The 19,417-nt window shown below is 51.1% G+C and overlaps 1 protein-coding gene across 4 annotated transcripts in view; it reads left to right on the top strand.

Moving 5' to 3' along the window:
- Positions 1-19,417, top strand: part of Cemip (cell migration inducing hyaluronidase 1) — a 131,512-nt gene that overhangs the window by 86,752 nt on the left and 25,343 nt on the right. For all 4 annotated transcript variants that reach the window (XM_010621193.2, XM_010621192.2, XM_033761124.1 and 1 more), the window contains 5 exons: positions 59-180; positions 4,975-5,107; positions 5,804-5,995; positions 16,159-16,334; positions 16,970-17,179. In XM_010621193.2, the coding sequence (XP_010619495.1) occupies positions 59-180; positions 4,975-5,107; positions 5,804-5,995; positions 16,159-16,334; positions 16,970-17,179 (833 nt within the window). The remainder of the gene's footprint in view (positions 1-58; positions 181-4,974; positions 5,108-5,803; positions 5,996-16,158; positions 16,335-16,969; positions 17,180-19,417) is intronic.

The raw sequence follows: 19,417 nt of genomic DNA, 5'->3' as shown, positions 1-19,417 counted from the left end.
TGCCTCTGCTGCTGCAACCATGGACAGACACCTGACCCTGTCTTTGTTTTCTGCCTAGATGTGGAGTGGACGGAGTGGTTCAACCATGATAAAGTGTCTCAGACTAAAGGCGGGGAGAAAATTTCAGACCTCTGGGTAACTTACCCAGGAAAAATCTGCAACCGCCCCCTTGACATACAGGTACCAAATTGCCAGCAAACAATCCTTAGGGAGGCTTTATTATGAAGGAGATGCTATAGATAAAAAAAAATTCCTTGGACCCCGTGCAGCATGAGTCTCTTGGCTCTCCTCCCTATGGCGCAGGTGAGTCAGTATCAGGAGGCTCAGTGCATGCCCAAAGCTAAGACTCAGTTCTTTCCTGGGTGTGTTGTTTCTCCTTCACCTGCTACTGCAGTTGTGGCTGAGGGGGCCCAGGTCAGGGCTGCCTTAACCTGCCCACTTCTTGGCTGGCTTTCTTTAGGCACCTGAGCTCACATATTGTGGCTAGAACTTAGGGTGAAGGCTGAGCCCAGCCATGTTTGCCATGGAGTGAAATAAAAGCATTCAAAGAATGGGCAATGTGTTGCTCAGGATCCTCACCTGGAGTTCATTCTGTCCCAAGAACAGCTCGACCTTCACCGGTGTCTCCATCAAGAGTGTTGTCTTGATGCTCAGGCATCAAAATTCAGCAGCTCAGTAGGTGGAAACCAGGGCTGTTCAGATAACAGGAAAGCCAGGGGCCGTGGGCTAGGTAAACAGGGTTTATTTCCTTACACCTGGTCTTGTACCAAAACAAGTTTTAAGGCCATTTTAATACTTGATCTAGATTAGAAGTCATTTGAGAAAGATTAGTTCTGTCCATTTTATCCTTTTCCAGTCAACAAAAACACAGTTGGATCTTTGAGCCTGCAGGCCTCACATCCAAGGATTCAGCCACCCGGGGAGCAAAAATATTTGGGAAATAATTGCGTCTGTACCGAACACGTGTAGATTTTTCCTTCTTGTCATTGTTCCCTGAACAACACAGTTTACCAACTACACAGATTGTAAGTTATCTGGGGATGACTGAACACACAGGAGGGTGTGTGTAGGTGATATTTAAATTCCATCCTTTGATACAAAGGACCTGAGTGTGGGCAGACTTTAGTTCTCATGGGGAATCCTGGGAGTTCCCCAGGGACACCAAGGGGCAAGACCAGTGACCAGCATTTGTCAGCATTTCCTCCAGGTCACCTCAGCGGGTGGTCTGACTGTGTCCTGAGCCTTCCACACTGTCATGGACAGGTCTTTGACCTCCACTTGCACTGAAGCAAGATGAGGGCATCTTGGCCGGGACTCCGTCCTGCACTGAATGAAGGCCAAGGAAACCTGGCTCATTACCTGGCTCAGGCTCTTCCTTTCCCACAGCTCCACAGTTATGAAGAAGGATTTGCCTAGATTAGGCTGCAAGTTGCAGGCTCTTCTTGGGTCTAAAAGGATCAAGAGGCAATCACTCTCCCAAAGCACAGACTTCCCAAATTTAATTGAGCTTTTCTCCTGCACTCTTGAGCATTCCAGTCTTAATTCTGAAATAACCATAATCTTATCTCTTCCATGCCCTGTACCATGGGATGTTTAGTCCCTTACCAGCCTCCCCTCTCAAGATATTTCTGAAAATCCTTCAGGAATGCTTCTCTGGTGTCCAGATCCCTGCTGGAGTTTGCTGTGCCAGCTGCCTGACTCCAGGCCACTGCTGATTGAGGGTGACTTCTCTGCAGCATGTGAACAGCTCCTACTCCAGCCTTTGCTCCGCTCCCAGTGCACTCATGGGACCCAGAGCTCTGTTAACTTAGACTGAGAGCACATACACCAGACTTCCTTGGTGATCCACACCACTCCCTGTCACCCCATGTGCAGCCATGCCACAGTTTCTCCCCCGAAAAAGAACATCCTTAACAAAGCATCCCCTAGGTTCAAGTTCTCGACCATTTGTGGTCCAAAGGAGAATAAAAGACCAAGCAATAGTTTTCCCCATACCCAAGACTTGTGCCAGCTTTCCCAAAGTGAGTGGCTTTGTTCTCTGAAAAATATTCTGCCTAGCATTGTAGCCCCTCATTAATTCAAATTCCAAATCCCATAATGGGATCTTTGCTTTGTCTCAGCAAAAACCTGTAGAAGGCAGTCAGCTAATAGCCTAAGGCCTGTGCCTGCAGAGATTAGTCCAGACTCCATCTCTAGAGCCAAGGAGGAAGTGCTGCCTGGAGGTCAGTGTGCTGGCTCCTCACTGGTGGTCTGTGGTCCCCAGGACCCAGTACCAGAGCATCTCCTCTCACTCACAGTGGGTGAAAGTGGCAATGTACAGTGTACTCCTCACCTGGTCATCTCTGAGGCTGGGAAAGGGAAGCCAGCTTTGTTCTGCCTGTTGCTCACTGAAGGTGACTTTGAACAGAAGCAGGGCTCCATAGGAAAGATAGAGGGGAAATGGACTTCCTGTGTCCATTCTAGCCCCTCTGGGAAACCAGCTTGCCTCCCCTCAGCCCACAGCTGTGCCACACTCCATGCTGTGGCTGCCCCAAGGCCTGGCACTGTGCTATACACACAGCGGGTTGCTAGGATGCCTTGGGCACATGCACAGACATACCCTGTCTGGAGGGATGTCCGGGGCCTTGGAGGAGGCAGCCTAAAGCAGCTGGCCTGGCCCAGATGACTTCAAGGAAACCTTTCTAAGATCTGATATCTTGTGTTTTTGCAAAAGAAAACTAAACAAACAAAAAACAAAACAAAATTTTTAAAAACCCTAAAACATATCCACTGTTTCCACGTCTTTGCCCTTCTTTCTGTTCTCCTTGGCTGAAGACCTCCTTGCCTCCCAGCCAAGGCTGGACTTCTGGGATGGGGTGGGCGCATCTCAGGTGGCTTGTTTCCTCACAGCAGTGGTGCAGGGGCTAGAGGTTAAGCTAGGGTTCAGAAGAATGGGGCTGGAAGCCAGAGAGATCAACTTACTTGGACTTCAGACCCTGCCCACCAGATGCCCAGGTGCTGTACTTAAGGGGGTACTGCCTTTCAAATGCCCATTCTGCACTTGCATGGCCCTGGGAGGAGTGTCACCTTAAACATGGTGCCCTGGATGACTTTCTCACATGCCTGGCCCTATTCTTTAACACTGTGCCTTAGTTTCCTCACTAGCAAAAATAGGGATAATAATTGTTCCCTCCTGAGAATCTTCTGTGAATTAATGCAACAGTTCATGAAGTGCCTGAGCTGTGGAGAATGCTCTTGATTTGAAATTGGTTTTATTGATTTTTTGTTATAATAATATTTTTGTTTTATTATTATTAGCCTCAATAACAATACATTTATGTCCACTTAAACTGAAGATCCATTTCACTGAATGGTGATAGAGTACTTTTTGTTTGTTTGTTTGTCTTGGTTTTCTAAGTCAGTGTCTCACTATGTAATTCAGGCTAACCTTGAACTAACTACATAGCCCTCAAACTCACAGTGATCCTCCTGCCTCAGCCTCTCAAGTGCTGGGATCTCAGGCATGTGCCACCACACCTGGCTGGTAATAGATTCTTTTTTATTCTTGTCCAACACTAGGGTTGTTCTTCAGGTAGGGAAAAAAGAAAAGCAGAATTGCTCCCTTGAAATTGTTGTTGTACCTTAGAAAACGCCCAGCTTCCCTGGTGATGTTTCAGGCCAGGTTCTCCATATGTTAGGGTCTGGGTCAGGGGGTCAGGTGGTCTTTGAGATTGGGTCTGAGCCCTGTGGAGCCTTAGTGGTTTCCTCTAAAAGCCAGATTATAGCCCTGTCCCTGGCTCTGTGGAGATGCCCCATGATAATTTCTGTGAGTGTGTTGCTTGCAAGAAAGGCCTCAATTTTAGCTGTGAATTTGCACTACACACAGCTGTGTGATCCTCAAGGCAAAATATTTCCTGGGTCTAAACAATGTTTCCTAAGAAGTCTCTGCCTCTTTTTTAAAGGTTAGCTTCACTTTCTCCTCTATCCCTCAACCCTGGTCCCTTTGGTTTCTGTGTCAAAGATGACAGCAGCTGTGGCCTCTCTGTAACCTGCGTCTCTGAGTGGCAAGCTCAGACTTGAAGCAGACACACCTGGCAGAGGTGACCTGGCTGGCAGGGTCCAGCCTTCCTGTGAGTGTGTCCTAGATGCCCCACCTGGCCGCATAGCTTCCTCCTCATCAGCCCTTGACTGAAACCCAGTCTGTGCCAGGCCCTGGGGCCAGAGAGACAGGGAAAATCTGCTCTCGCCCCCCAGAACCCCTGCCATGGGCAGGGACCAGCCTTTGAGCAATGGACAGCAGGATGGGGGCTTTAAGGGTGCAGTGGGGGGAGGTTCAGAAGCCCTGGCCTTCAACTGGGCTTCAACTAGCTTCAACTGGGTTCAGGTTGCACTGTCACTTAATGGCTTTATCACTCTGCCTCTCTACCTGTCGTCCTCCTCATCGGCCTCACCAACAACAGCCTCTTGGTTTTGCTGTGAAAATCAAACGAGGTATATGTAGACACTTGGGTCCTGAACCCCAACAGTGTTCTTCCATTAGAATCACCAGGGCAGCTTCTAAACACCCCGACACCCACAACTGAACGTGAGTGTCCTAGGACAGAGCCTGGGCCTCCCGTGTGATGTGGGAGCCTGACTGGGCAGCACGGGATCGAGCACAGTGAGTCCTCAGCAGATGAAGTCCTGCCTGGTGCACGGCGGTGGTGGTAGCCAGGCTGGATTCTGAGCATCCACTGCAGTGTGCAATGAAACATCCCTGGTGTGAATATTGGGCTGTGCAGGGCCCGGGAAAGGCCTTTGTCCATTCAGAGACATCATGCTGCTCTTGGGTAGCAAAACTCCTTTGGGTAGCTGGGACAATCACATTGGCCCTCTGTAAATAGTTTTGCAGCAAAGATAATTTTAGCCCTTTAAATATTGAGAACATTAATCATCATCCTCTTTCTGTATGATGAGGAAAATGATTTTGCTCTGTAATTTCTGTGCCCCTTCCAGGCCACTACAATGGACGGAGTCAACCTCAGCACTGAGGTTGTCTACAAAAGGGGCCAGGATTACAAGTTTGCCTGCTACAACCGAGGCCGCGCCTGTCAAAACTACCGTGTGCGCTTCCTCTGCGGGAAGCCTGGTGAGCGGCCCTCTTCCCTGCACAGTGTGGGTGTGGATGGCAGTGCTCCACTGTGCCCGGGTGGATGGCACACTTGTGTGATACAGGGCAGGGGAGGGGGCTTCGGAGCTATCTGCTCAGCTCCACCCTGCCCACAGGCCTTTCAGGAAGGGGGAGGCACTGGCTCCAGGACAGCTGGGTGCAGATGGACAGCACAGGCCCCCCACACCCTCCTGCAGGAATGCACCACTATTTGTCTCTCTGGGTGCTGTGATTCCAAACTCAGTCCCAAGGTGCTGGTTAGAGGGAATGGGAGTGGTTGGTTTGCTCTGGGAGGACTCAGCCATCTCTAGAGGACGGTCATTAGGGTCAGGACTTCTGCAGGGGAGAGGCTTACAGTTGCTGTAAATAATAGTTGAGAGGAACTATATTTGTTTTATATCTTGAGCAAAGTGGGTGTGGTGAGGCAACCACATTTAACTCCCCTAAGAAGTTAGTGGAAAATTCCCTGCCCAGAGCGAATGAATGGCTCTTTTCTGGTTGGATTTTTGTTGACTTCAAAACCTTGCACCAAGACAGATGGAGGGAGCTGGTGATTTGGGGTTTGGACTGGCAAACCTGGCATTTGCTTATTCAGGAGGGAGAAGGGAAGATGTGAACTGCCAGGAGTTTGCCCAGCAAAGGTCTGTGTCTCAGTCCTTCCTGTTTTGGTTACAGTGCGGCCCAAGCTCACAGTCACCATCGACACCAATGTGAATAGCACTGTTCTGACTCTGGAGGATAATGTGCGGTCCTGGAAGCCCGGAGACACCCTTGTGGTTGCTAGCACCGACTACTCCATGTACCAAGCAGAAGAGTTCCAGGTGCTGCCCTGCAGAACCTGTGCCCCCAACCAGGTCAAGGTGGCAGGTAGGCCTGTATCCACTTTACAGCCACGATGGCTCTCTCAACACTTTGAGGCTGAGAGTAAACAGAAGTCTTGACAAATCTGTATCAGTCAGCTATGGCCAGAATAATGCTGCATAACAAAATACTCTACAATCCCATGGCAGGCATTTGCTTATTACATCTGCATGCCTCTCTAGACTGTCTTCTCTAGACCAATAATCCAGGTAGATTATTTGTAATGGAAGGGGTTGTGTATCAGTTAGGGTTCTTAGGTTGTGAGCCACAGAATCCAACCTGACCATTAGAGGCAAAACAGGAATTGATTGGGATTCAGCTTGGGACTTGACTAGCATCGGAAGGGTTAGAGAAGCAGAAGAACAAGGAGCAGGGCAGCCTCCAAGTCCTGGGAAGCAGGAGCTCATGGGTGCCACCCCTAGGGCACTGCTGTCATTAGGAACTATGCTTGGTCCAGGGACACTGTGCTCACAAGTCACCTCCAGGGAGGGCATCTGATTATGCTGTGGCCAGGACAGAGGTACTGTCACTGCAGGTCACCCTAGACTGCATCACACGGAGGGAGGGCTGCTCCCCAGGGGAGCACCAGGCTGTGCCACCACAGAAAGGGGCACCAGGACTGGGCACTGGGTTATCATGTGCTACAGAAGTAGAGCACTTTGGGATGAGAGGTAGACTTGGAGTTGAGAAAGCTGTGCAACGTACTCCAAATATCTGTCATTTTGGAAATAAACCTGCAAGAAGTAAAACTCAACATGAACCTTTTAGCTGGTTGAGATGGCTTGAGAAGGAATTTGAGGGCACGCTTATAAAAAGGTGGGAGATGGTGATGGTGTTCAATACCTTCATTGAATTCTCAGCTGTCACATGACTAAGACAGTCCATAGCTGTGGTCCTAGGGTGCTAGAACTGGAGTCTCCAGGGAAAGGCCATAGTGTTGCAATGTTTGGGGAGGTGGCTTCTTGATGAGTGTGGCTGGTGGGAAGCAGAGGGCGGTGGCAGCGTGTAGGTAGAGGCCAAGATGATCACATGCTTGTCCTTGACAAAGCAAGAGAGTCTGCACTTTAAAATAATAATGTCCAAACCACTGGCATTGGGATAGCTCACTCTAAACACAGGTCTGAATGACTTTGACAACAGTTTGTGTATATGGGAGGGGGACATATTTAAGTGGTAAGAGACTGATAGGAGGATTTATCAGCAAATATGGAGGAAAACTGGGGTCAGCAGAAGCTCAGGAAATAAGCTATGATGTTTATCTCTGAAATTCCAGGCAGCCAAAGCAGAGAAAGAAAATTAACAAATTACTTACTTATCCTTACCCAATAAAAGAAAGGAGACCACAGGAGAAGAGGGCACCTTTCCCTTGCCTCTGAGCTCCTGACAACTTTATCAAAAGGGCTGTCACGTGAAGGAGGCAGCACAGCAACGTGCACGGCAGCTCTGGAGCAGCTCATGCAGAGATCCTCTGTGTGCATCGAGCTGTGCTTCCGGTCACTTACTGGGTGGGACCCAACGTTGGGCACATGCCACAAAGACACAAAAGAAGGCAGTTTTGCTTTTGTTTTTGTCTGGAAAAGCAGAATGGGCAAAGAGAGCATAAAGGACTCAGGCCATAGAACCAGGCATCCATGACTGGAATCTCAGAAATGCCAGTTATTAGCTGAGACCTTAAACAATTAAAAAAAAAACTCTGTACCTCAGTTTCCTCATCTGTAAAAGGGAGATATGATCATAACTCCTTCATGGGGTAATTGTGGAGATTGAAGAGGTTCATGTGTGTGCTTAAATACTGGCTGGTACATAGTAAGTGCTCAATAAGTACAAACTAATTATTAGAAGTATTAGATGCAATAATATGGCAACTAGGCTTAATGATAGGCCATAGCTGGACCTTGTGTTATTAGATCTTGTGTATTTAGTGGCTTATCATTTCTGCTCTTTTGGGGAATGCAGGTAGAGGGTGTCTAGAGGGAGAGAAGCAAACTCTTCCTACCATCTTCACTGACCAACACGGGAGGGCTGTGTGGGGCTGTGGTTATTTTCCTGCCTGCCTTGATGCCTCAAGGAGTGGGTGCCAACTCTGTGAACATGCACACCAAGCCCTTCCTCTGCCCAGCCTGGGCACCTTCCCCTGAGCTTCCTCTATGGGAACACATTGGAAGCCACTCCGTAAGTGGTTAAAAGACATGTGTCGGATGTGCCAGGCCAAGTGCCAGGCCTTTGGATGCCCTGGTGAGCAAGATGGATGCTTTCTCTGCCCTCAGGGAATCTGAAGTTCAGCAGGGAAAACAGACATCCATCAAGGAACCACTCCCATAGAAACAAAACTCCCACTGCGGTGACTGCTGGGAAAGTGGAATGGTAGAGCTGCTGGGAGCCAGGACAAGGGCCCTGGCAGAGTCAGGGCCAGCATGGGAGCCTTCCTGGAGGAATCAGTGCTGAGCCAGGAACTGGAGGGAAGTGGAGGAACAGAAGGGCTGTGGGGAGGAGCATGGTGTGGAGGCCCTGGTTAGTGAGCAGGAATCTTCACTACAAGGAGGACCAGAGGAGCTGGAGTGGGGAACATGGGAGCTCATGGGTCTGAGAGAGATGAGGAAGCCACAGGCCAGTGCATGGGGAGGTCACTGAAGGCCAGGAGCCTGGTGAGCACTAATGGCCAGGAAAGCCAGGTGGGCACTAAGACAAGTAAGTTCCCAGTGATTGTTGAATCCTTTAGGTCTACGTGGTGACTTGTGTGTCATCCAAGAGTGCATTGTGGACAGTCTTCTGGGCTGTCATAGGGGTGGCACTCAGGTGGTTTGGACTGATGTCACTGCCCATGGCTCTGGGCAGTGTCTGTGGTACCTGGATGTCAGAAAAGCCTGTCCTGAGCCCTTGCCTGTGTTGAGGTGGAGACAGGGACCAGGGAGATCTGTTGAGTGCTTAGCCTGGGATGGGTGCCCCACGCCTGGAGGGGAGATCTGACTCTGAGCAGGTCCTCACAGGTGCTGACTGTGCCCTTGAACCAGAGGAGCTTATGAGGTGTCAGAGCATGTCTGGGTCCTGCTGTAGAGCCTCTGGGTGCCCTCCTGACTGGTTCTACCAATCAACCAGCTGCCTCCGAGGCCCCTTGTGGCTGGACTAAGAGAGACAGGGCTACTTTGGGCCCTGGGTTCCCAGGGAGGAAAGAGAAGTGGAGGAGAGACCAGCTCCCTGTCAGACACCCTGGATTCTAGCTCAGCACTGCCTGTGATCACCTTCTTCTCCCTTAGAACTATGGACCCTATGCTTTGCTCAATGCTGTGGTCCCATGAATTCGGCACTTGTGAGCACATCAGAAAGCCCCAAGGTAGTCGGTCTGTCTGTCCTGGAGAGGCTCCCATTCCTCTTCTTTGAGCTGAGCCCTCCCTCTGGCACTCCATCCCCACTACAGAATTAGGACTCCACCCACCTCTTCCACCCCATGTCCTGCCTCGCCCCTGGGAGCTCTTGGGGTCACCTTTCCAGGCTGGCTGTGGAGCAGGCACATTCTCCTCCCACAGAGTCCCCAAATTCCAGTAAACAGCACTTTTTTACATTTTAAGGGTTTTCTGATGAGAAACAGATGGAGGTAGCAAAATAATGATAATGTACAAATCATTGAAAAAAATATTTCCAAGTTTTGCCAACCACCGTGTGATTCCCCACCCCTGCTGACATGGAGGTAGCAGTTGGAAATCCCTCTGTTTTGGCTGTTTTCATCACCACCTTCCCACTTTGCCTGTAAACACCCCACACCTTTACATAACCATGGCTCAGTAGAAAGGATATTTATTGGGTTTCCCATGATATCCCACGAACCTCAGGTAAACCGTCTCATCCATCCGCATGATAACCCAATGCTGTGGGCACCACTCTCCCCTTCATGGCTGGAGTAGAGACCAAGGCTTCTTGGTCATCAGATGACCAGACTCGTGCTTCCCAATGTGGTGGCCACCAGTCACATGTGGTTGCAGAAGTCCAACTAAAATTATCTAAAATAGCCGGGCATAGTGGCTCATGCCTGCAATCCCAGCACTCAGGAGGCAGAGGCAGGAGGGTTGCCAAGAGTTCGAGGCCAGCCTGAGCTGCATAATGAGTTCAGGGCCAGCCTGAACTATAAAGTGAGACCCTGTCTAAAAAAGAGGGGGCGGGATTTAGCTCAGTGGTGTCACTGCCTCATAAGTGCAAGGACCCAAGTTCGATCCCTGGTACCAAAACAACAACAAAAAAAAGATCTAAAATGTAAGGTTCCCTCCCTTAGTCATAGTCACCAGGTTCCAAGTGCTCAGTACTTACATGTGCCTGGTGGCTGCCATCTCAGGAACCCAGAATGGAGCATCTTGGGAATAGAAGAAGGTGCCAGTGGGGCTTCTAATATAGACCAAGCAAGTCAGGACCTGACCCAGGATTCAAATGAGAGCCCCTGGGCTCCTGGCCTTTGGGTGCTCTTCTGTCATTCCTCCATGACCACCTACGCCAACCATCCCCCTTGGGGAGTGACCGTAGAGGGTTTAAACCTGCTCTAGTGGGGCCGTGCCTGTGTCCTGGGCTTGTCCTTGCAGCCAGTGGTCTGGAAAGGGAGATCTCACCTCCCCTGTCCCCAGATATGCTGGGATCTCCTGGTCTGAGTGACCAGAATACACATCTATGTTTCTCACTGGGAGGTCTTCAGAACCAAGAGTACTGGGTTCTGTTCCTTACCACCCCCATGCCTTGCGAGGTATGGAGTGGGTGCTCCCAGGGGTCATGGGGAAAGGCCAGTGTTTGCAGCCACTCTGCTCCCCAGATGGATTCCTCCCTTACCCTTCTCAATCATTTGGGTCAACTCTGGCTTGGCCAGCTCCACGCACAAGTGCTGGAGAAGGAGGGGAGGAGGAGGTCAGTGGGAAAATTTCACAGACAGGGTGGAAAGCCAGGAGTCAGACACATGCTGTCCTAGGAGTGTGGGCGTGGCCTGTGGATGTATAGGCTGGACAGACAAACTTGCCACCAAGCTGACAGCAGGGGTTTTGGAAAGGACCTGATAAAGACTCACAGCAGTGGGGAAAGAGTCTGGGGCTGAACATTGGGCTCCGTCTATCCAGTACTGCCTTGCTCCCGGGGTTGGAGGAACACAGCCCCTCCTGCACCTTGACTGGCTTCTCCCACAGAACAAAGCTGTCCAAGCTGCTGTCCACAAACCCCCGTCATTCAGGCCTACATTCCAGCCTCAACCTGGGGCAACACCAGCAGCAGCTGTCGACCATTCCTGTCGGGCTTGGCTTACCCTGTGCCAGCGACTGTTTGAAGCATGTTCCATGGATTAACTCACTTCTCAAGTGTACTACCTTTTAGGATAGTTCTATTATTATCTCTGTTTCATAGATGAAGAGCCTGAGGTTTAGGAAGCTTAAGTTGCATGTGCAGGGACATAGTGACAAGCTGAGTTGCCCAGCAGGCTCTAAAGGCAGCAACCTCCCTGCCACCCTCCCCTACCTCCCCAGAAGGCCCTCTGGTCACCCACAGGTACAGAAACCTCTGAAACAGTCTGGCCTGGATGCCATGCTTTGGGAGGAACTGAGCAAAGCCAAGGTACTGGTGGGCATGGGCCCTGAACAATGGTCAGAAGGCCTGGAGTCGGGGAGGCCCAGCCCACTACTGGCTCACTAAACTGCGGGACAGAGGAGGAAAGGCCACTGCTCAGCATGGCTGTGAGTTTCCTGGGGACACATGAGCTGGGCCTTGAAGGGTGAGAAAGCAGGCTGAGCGAGGGTGGCCTCATGCCTAGCTGGGCAGAGGGGAGATGGGGGAGGAGCAGAGAAAGCTCAGGGACCTGGGGTTTTCTCCATCCATCCAGGGAGCCTGTCTTGGGCCCTGGCTCACAGGACAGACCAGCCCTAGAGTTACTCCTGTGCAGTCTGCTCCGAGCTGTATCTCCCAGGATCCAAGCCTACACCTCCTGCCCTCAGCTTTGGCCAGTTCACAGGCAGCTCTGAGCTGCCTCTGGGCTCTGGGCTCTTCCTGGGCTGTCAATTCTTCTTCGTCTGTGTCTGGAGAATGGCTCAGAGCAGTGTTTCTGGGTTGAGGAGGACTTTGGGATTTTCTCTGAGCTTTACCAGCAGCACTGTCCTTTGGGGTATCTCTGATCCAGCAGAGCTGGACACATAGGCCTTGGAAGTCCAGGATCCTGGAAGCCTGAAGGGAAAGAAGTAAAGAGGGACTGAATCTTCTTGCCCTGCTTATCTGCAGGGAGCATCTTAAGTTGGGGTGGCTTGGAAGACCAGGGCAGGCAGAGAGGCAGTGGTGCAAACATCCTTGTTTCTCCATAATGATCCCCAAGATGTTCTGACAAGGGGAACACAAAGAAGGAAAGTGTGTTCAGACAGCATTGAATGTGCAAGAGATTGGGTCAGGGTGTGTGGAAGATCACAGAAAGAGGATACAGGAGGAGGTGTAGAAAGCCAAGGTGCAAGTCTGACACCTGTGATGAGCAGGAAGGTGGAAGGGTGGTCAGGTAGGTAGAGCCATAGGCCAGGCTACAGGGTCTCTGAGGAAGCTGGGTGGCTAGGGAGAGCTCCACAATAGAGACCAGCTAGTAAGGAGTCCCTTGTGATGCAAAAATGGCCAACTTTAGTATCACTGACACTTCCACATGTGCAGTGGCAACCATGACCTTGGGGAAGACAGCTGGATCACTCCCTGCACTCTGCAGCAGGCACTTTTGCAGAGCAATCCGAGCAGGACACTCCCATGACCTGTCAGTCCATGAAATAAGGTTGTATGGAGAGAAAAGAGGTTCTGGAAGAAGAGGTCTACCACTCTCACAGGGTGTGGTCTTCATGTCACAGATGGAGGCTTCCAGGAAAAGTGTGACCTGCAGTGCTCACACAACCATAGCTGGAGCCTGGGGTGACAAGAGCAGCCTTGCTCAGTCCTGCCCCACACTCTCCTCAGCTCTATAGCAGATCGTAGCAGGAGCCCTGAGCACCACCTGATCCTCCACTTCCACAGTGGGAAACCAGGGAGCTGGCCCTGGGGGCTGTGGAAAGCCCTTGTGTGTGAGTCTCCATGGTTAGTGATGATTACGGCCTGTTTCTAGCATCTCCTGTGCTGGATACCCATCTTCCTCATCAGATGTGCACCTGGCACTGCCTCCTGTCTGGCTCCTCCAAGCCATGGCCACTCAGACACGATGTGAAGCTCTTGGGGGACAAACTCTGGCTTCCATACCTGGAAAGACGCTGGATGAACTGGATGCAAGGAGAGTCTTCCACCTGAGTGGCCAGAGTGAACCCTGCTCTGGACCTTGGAAGTAGAGACACAGCACCCTATGTATAGTCTTGATTTTTGATATTGCCCAGAAGTCAATGTATTAAAGACTGGGTCCTCAGCTTGGTGCTACTGGAAGGTGGTAGAACCTTTAAAAGTGGGCCTAAGGGGAGGTGTTAGGTGTCTGGGAGTGAGCCCTCAAAGGGGATTGTGGGATGCTGGTCTCTTCCTTTCTATTTGTTCTCAGCCATGAAGTACATAGTCTTCCTCCTGCACCACACACAGCCATGATGTACCGAGCTGCCACAAGTCAAAAGCAATGGGCCAATCAGTCACAGACTGAAACCTCTGAAAATAAACCTTTCTTCTTCTTCCTCTTCTTCCATCTCCTCTTCCTCCTCCTCCTTCTCTTCTTCTTTTTCCTCCTCCTCCTCCTCTTTTTTTTGAGACAGGATCTTGCTAAATCACTAAGTTGCCCAAGGTAGGCTTGAACTTGTGATCCTCCTACCTCAGCCTCCTAAGTGCTAGGGTTATAGGTGTTTGCCACCACATCCAACACCTTTCCTCTTTTGAAGATTATTTATCTCAAGTATTTTTATAGTATATGACTAACACAATGCCAGCACTGTTTTTAAGAAGAACTCTGTGGCTGGCTGAATAATGGCCTCGAAAGAGATACTTCTAATCCTCAGTACCTGTATGTGTTACCTTAGGGCCAGAGAAACTTTGCAAACGTGATCAGGCTCAGATAGGAGATTACCCTGGCTCGCCCCAGTGGGCCTGTGTCATTTCAAGGGTCTTCAAAAGCATGCTGAAGAAGGGTTCGAGAGGAGGGAATGGCATGAAGACAGAAGCAGAGCTTGGCGTGGTGTGTGCCGAAGATCAAGAAGAGGTCACAGGACAGAAAATACACTAAATCTTCACTAAATCCACTACAATCTGCAAAAGGCAAGAAACAGATTCTTCCCTGGCTCCTCCACAAGCAAGCAGTACTCTCAGAACCTTGATGTGGGCTGCTTACGGCTCATTTCAGACTTCAGACCTTCAAGACTAGAAGAGGATGGATTCAGATTGTTTTAAGGCGGTAAATTCATGGTAACTTCATGAATACCAAATGTCATGAGGTATCTTTTCAGCTTCTTCATGCACCAACTTCACGTCTGGAACTAAATGCTTCAAAAAAAACCCACCAACCCAATGAGGCTGCAGAATCCCCAAATCAGACAGTCTTCGCAGAGCTCAGACTCACAGGTGTGTGCCTGGGGAGGACACACAGGGTCAGCTCTTCCCGTGGGTGGGATGGCAGAGGAAGTTCACTGTCGTGTGCTGGGGCTAACTGTAACCATGACCCTCACATGTGGGCCCCTGGGAGTATCTCCAGGGTCATGTGAAAACCCAGAGAGGTGGGTGGCATTGTCCAACCTACAATCCACAGGGGAGGTGATTGCTCTTTTGTAACTCCACCCTCAGAGGGCAGAGAAAACATCTAGAAGCCAAGTCGGCAACCTCAGAGATGAGCTGAATTTAGAGCTGTGCTAAGACTTTTTATTGTGGAAAGAATTTGGAATGTGCTGGAAGCAGAATCTGGGCTGCAAAGCAAAGACAGTTCCAAGTTTGAGCTCCTGTCGCCCCGCGCTTGAGGTGCCTTTTCTGCGCCACTGGTGGAAGAAAAGAAAGCAAGGGAAATGTTAAGTGCAAGTGGCAAGAGATTGAGTGGAATAGTGGGAGGGAGACAGTGGAGAGAAACCAGAGGAAGGAGGCAGATTCCTAGTTCAGTGATCTTGACCACATCACTTCTCGGCCGTTAGGCTAAGATCAAGTGCAGAGACCCCGGCCACAAGAGGAAAGAGATGACAATAGCTAGAAGAGGGGAAGCGGGGTGGTCTTTTTTTGTTCTTTGTTTAGGGATAGGAAGGCTCAGAGGAGTTGGACAGCAGCGTTAAGAAGCCACATCAGGGAAGAAGTGAAGCTTCTGGAAGAGGAAGCTACTGGGCCTGGGGTCAGCTCCACACAGAGGCTGGAAGGAGAGAGGGATGGGTGGGCACAGAGCAGGTACAAGCTCTTTCCCCCGTTCCACACAGTGTTTGCAAGGCTCCCAGAGCCCAGCCATAGTGGTGAACACAGAAGCTCCCGCCTGACTCCAGATACATTCCTTATAGCAACCATGGTGGACCTTGTAGAGCTTTTGGTGTCAACAAACACCTGCTGTAGCACGCATGCCATAAACTTGACACCACTGCCCTAGAGGTACTATAGACCCTATGCTTACATGCTACGTGCCCCAGAGACAGACACTGTAGATACACACCCACACGAGGGCGAGGAAAGCGGAGAATGGACTGCGCCACGCTAAAGCAGGGGATTGAGAAAAACAAAGATTTTTTTTTTTTTTTTTTTTTTTTTTTTGAACCAGGGACTGAACTCAGGTCCTTGCACTTGCAAGGCAGGCCACCGAACCACTGAGCTAAATCCCCGGCCCTGCTCTATATTTTTTTTCAAGAACCCCAGCTGGTAGGTTGTTGGGCATGCAGGCTCTTCAGGGTTAACCAGAGACCAGGTTTCTTTTCTGCAGTTGCTCTGCTATCTTCTAGGGCAGGATTCTCCCAAGTTTGACAGGTCTTCCCACCTGGATGATGTTCTTAGTACTTCTGCTCATACCCAGGAGGCTGTGAAACACAGTTCTCCTGGTGGGCTGTGCATCCAGCTAAAGCACAGGAGAATCTAGTCCTGAAGGGCCCATTTCTTCCACACACTTCAGTCCTAAGCACCTGTGGCTGGGAACCTTTGTTTTGCCCTCAGCATGAGACGTTACCTCCCTGGACTTCACTCTTCTATAAAATGCCCTGGGGGCCGCAGGGATCACTGAGTATGCAGGGCCTGGTGATAACTCATGTGCTTTTTGACCTCCCCTTTCCCAGGGAAGCCGCTGTACCTGCACATTGGGGAGGAGATAGACGGCGTGGACATGCGGGCTGAGGTCGGGCTCCTGAGCCGGAACATTGTGGTGATGGGGGAGATGGAGGACAAATGCTACCCTTACAGCAACCACATCTGCAGCTTCTTTGACTTTGATACCTTTGGGGGCCACATAAAGGTATGAGTCTGCCTGGCTGAGGCTGTCACCCCAACCAGAAGCATTCCAAGGTGGGCAGGGATTCCTAGGAGGGACAGTCATGGGTGCAGTCCATGGTCTCTGGAGCTGCCAGCAGCGACTCAGAGCTACCACCAAGGGAGCCCATGGACATCTCTCCTATTGCACATGTGCCACCACAGCAGAAATTCAGGGAGTCTCTGGATCGTGTCCACCCTCACACCCCAGCGAAGGTTTCTGGTGGACCTGAGGTATTGCCCATAGTCACCCACAGCCTCCATTCCTGGCACTCCAGGCATGCTTGCAGCTCCCCCAGGCTGTCTAGGGTCACCCCTCTCCCTAACACCAGGTGACTGGGAGGCAAGGAGAAAGGTCAGAGCATCTCACTACTGTGCAGCCCTCATGCCCCCACCCCAGCAGTACCTGTCTTGCTGAATCCTTGGCCATCAGTAAGGCCTCACTCCTTTCCCATGGTGTAGGAAGAGCCAGGGCTCCTAACCCACATGCACAGGGTGTCTCTAGTTGGATGAGCCCTTGGGAGGACACTGGCAGTGTACCATGGGGACAGCCGTGCTGTGCTCTGGGGGTGTGAGGGCAGGAAGTCCCTGGACCCTCTGATCCTCGCTCTCCTTTCCTAGTTTGCGCTGGGGTTTAAGGCCACACACTTGTCGGGCGTGGAGCTGAAGCACATGGGGCAGCAGCTGGTGGGCCAATACCCGATCCACTTCCACCTGGCGGGCGATGTGGACGAGCGGGGTGGCTACGACCCACCCACCTACATCAGAGACCTCTCCATCCACCACACGTTCTCACGCTGCGTCACCGTCCACGGCTCCAATGGCCTGCTGGTGAGTGGCCCAGGGCAGGTAGGTTGAGCCCTGCTGAGCCCAGATTGCAGAAAGGCCTTCCCCAAGAGCAGGTCACAAGCCAGTCAGGCTCCAGAGATGGGGAACTAGTTCGTTAGCTGTGGTCGTTCACTGGAATGATGTGGGGTCTGGGGACGGTTCTGTGGCATCCCGTGGCAGACCTGCCAACACAGCTCTGGTCTGTGGCATTGCAGACAGCCAGTGGAAGTGTGGCCAGGACCCCCTCTGTAGCAGCAACAATTCCTTCAGAGCCTGCCATGAAGGGAGAAATGCTATCACCAGCGTATGGCACATGGGCTGATTTTCACAATTTTTACATCCAACTAGTCCTTCCCTAAATGGACTGAACACATCTTCTCAATCAGTGCTAACAATGGCTGCCAAAGCGGCCCCTGTGAACTCACTCCTGCCAGCAGACATGTTTGGCTTGGCTTCTACAGAGGGAAACATTTGGTAATTCTTACACCAACTTGATAATTTTACGTGGTCTCGAACTTTTTTCAGTGAACTAATATTGTCTGTAAACTGAGGTCACAGAAGGGCATCCACAAGCTGAATCCAGTGTCTAGATGTGCTCGGTTTGGCTAATGTGGTGTCTAAAGAACCTTTGGGTTTGTTTTCTTTCATTTAAGAATGGACACTGTGCATAAGTCTGGACCCTGGCTTCTCTTGAGCAGTAGGGGATTTGGGCACGTCTCTGCCTTCCCACACAGTGACTGTCAGGAGCAGTAACCTGCTGTCACGCCGCTGTCCTCCCCCTGCCCTGGCATCTTCTTGCCCCTCTGGACGTTTGAGTTTGTGAGTCCTACTCTGCCTGCAAGCATGTGGTGACAGGATGGAGGAGACCAGAGACTGTCCCTGGAGAGCCGCCTCCAGCTCCCCCAGCCTGCTCTTCCATGATGAAGGGAGGCCAGTTTCTCTGTGGTCTAAGTGCTCTGACTTTACTGAGCGCAGAGCAGAGAGGAAGGGCTTTGGAGCCCATCTACAAGGTCCTGTGTTCTGGGCTTGATCCCTGGGTCAGGAGCTCTGGGGCTGTGCCAGAGAAGGTGCTATGAGATGTGGGTTTTTTTTTGTTTGTTTGTTTGTTTTTTTGGCTCAAGAAAGAAGCAGAAAGACAACGTGCTTGTCTGGCAGAGGCAGAAAGTCAATGCAATTTATAAGGAATTCAAAACATCAGGGATGTAGTACAGCATTAAGGTTTGGCTCTCCGGCCCAATGCCCTGGGTTCCCATCTGTGCTGTGCCATCTGCCCGCCTGTGATTGGAGCCTGGCATTTTACAATTCCCTGCCTCAGTTTCCTCTTCTGTAAATTTGAAGAGGCTTCTGCTTGCGGGTTTGAGTGAGCAGAGGACCTGGGAAGTGTGAGGCACAGGGCTCAGCCTGCTCCCAGCGCCTGTGGGCGAACGCAGGGCCACTGTGAACAAAGCCCCAGGTGGGACCGAGAGAACATGCACAGTAAAGAGACCACGGGGAAGGAAGGTGGCAGGCCTGCCTGAGTCTCAGGGCATCACCCGCCATGAGCACTCATGCTAACGTTTTGTCCTTAAACCTTAAATTCACTTATATTGAACATCACTAAAGAAAAAGATAGCAGAATTGTGGCAAGCCCATAATAGCATTCTGAATCCTGGGGTACACACATGCACACACGCACACTTACACACAACTACACATCTGGACATGGACCTGCAGCACCAGGCTTGGTGAGGTAGAACGTGGAATCTGGTCCTGCTTCATCCTTTCCAAGGTGAGACAGATTGCCACGGCTTTGATGCCAGATGAAGCATGGGCCTTTAGCTTGGAGCTGAGCAGCCACAGCGCTGCTGGGCCTGGAAGCTGAGGTTTGCAGATAGGCACTCACTGTACGCTCCCCAAGGACACAGAGCTCCCCAGGCTCTGCAGCCCAGCTGGGCCTCCTGCTCTTGGTGGGCATGCTGCTTTCCTTTCTTCATTTTGGCTAAAGGATCTACCCATGGCTCATTAGTTTAGCTGACAGGACCGAAGGAGGTGAAGATAGACAAAGGTGTGATTCTGGCCTAGAACAGCAGCTTCACATGTCCAGGAGTGGCCTGGGCTCAGGTGGGCATCAAAGTCTATAGGGAGAGTTCTGGGTGGTGCAGCACTGGAAGATGCCTTAGGGTCCCTCCACATGGGTCCCTTGGGTCCTGGAATCCCCACGCTAAGGGTCCCTTTCACTTCCTGGTGCAGATGGTCTGTGTG

This window comes from Fukomys damarensis, unplaced genomic scaffold (assembly GCF_012274545.1).
Source record: "Fukomys damarensis isolate Sample0158 unplaced genomic scaffold, DMR_v1.0_HiC HiC_scaffold_7, whole genome shotgun sequence".
NCBI classification, from domain to species: Eukaryota; Metazoa; Chordata; class Mammalia; order Rodentia; family Bathyergidae; genus Fukomys; species Fukomys damarensis.
Note: the sequence above shows the minus strand (reverse complement) of the source record. Positions and strands in the feature narration are given on the sequence as shown.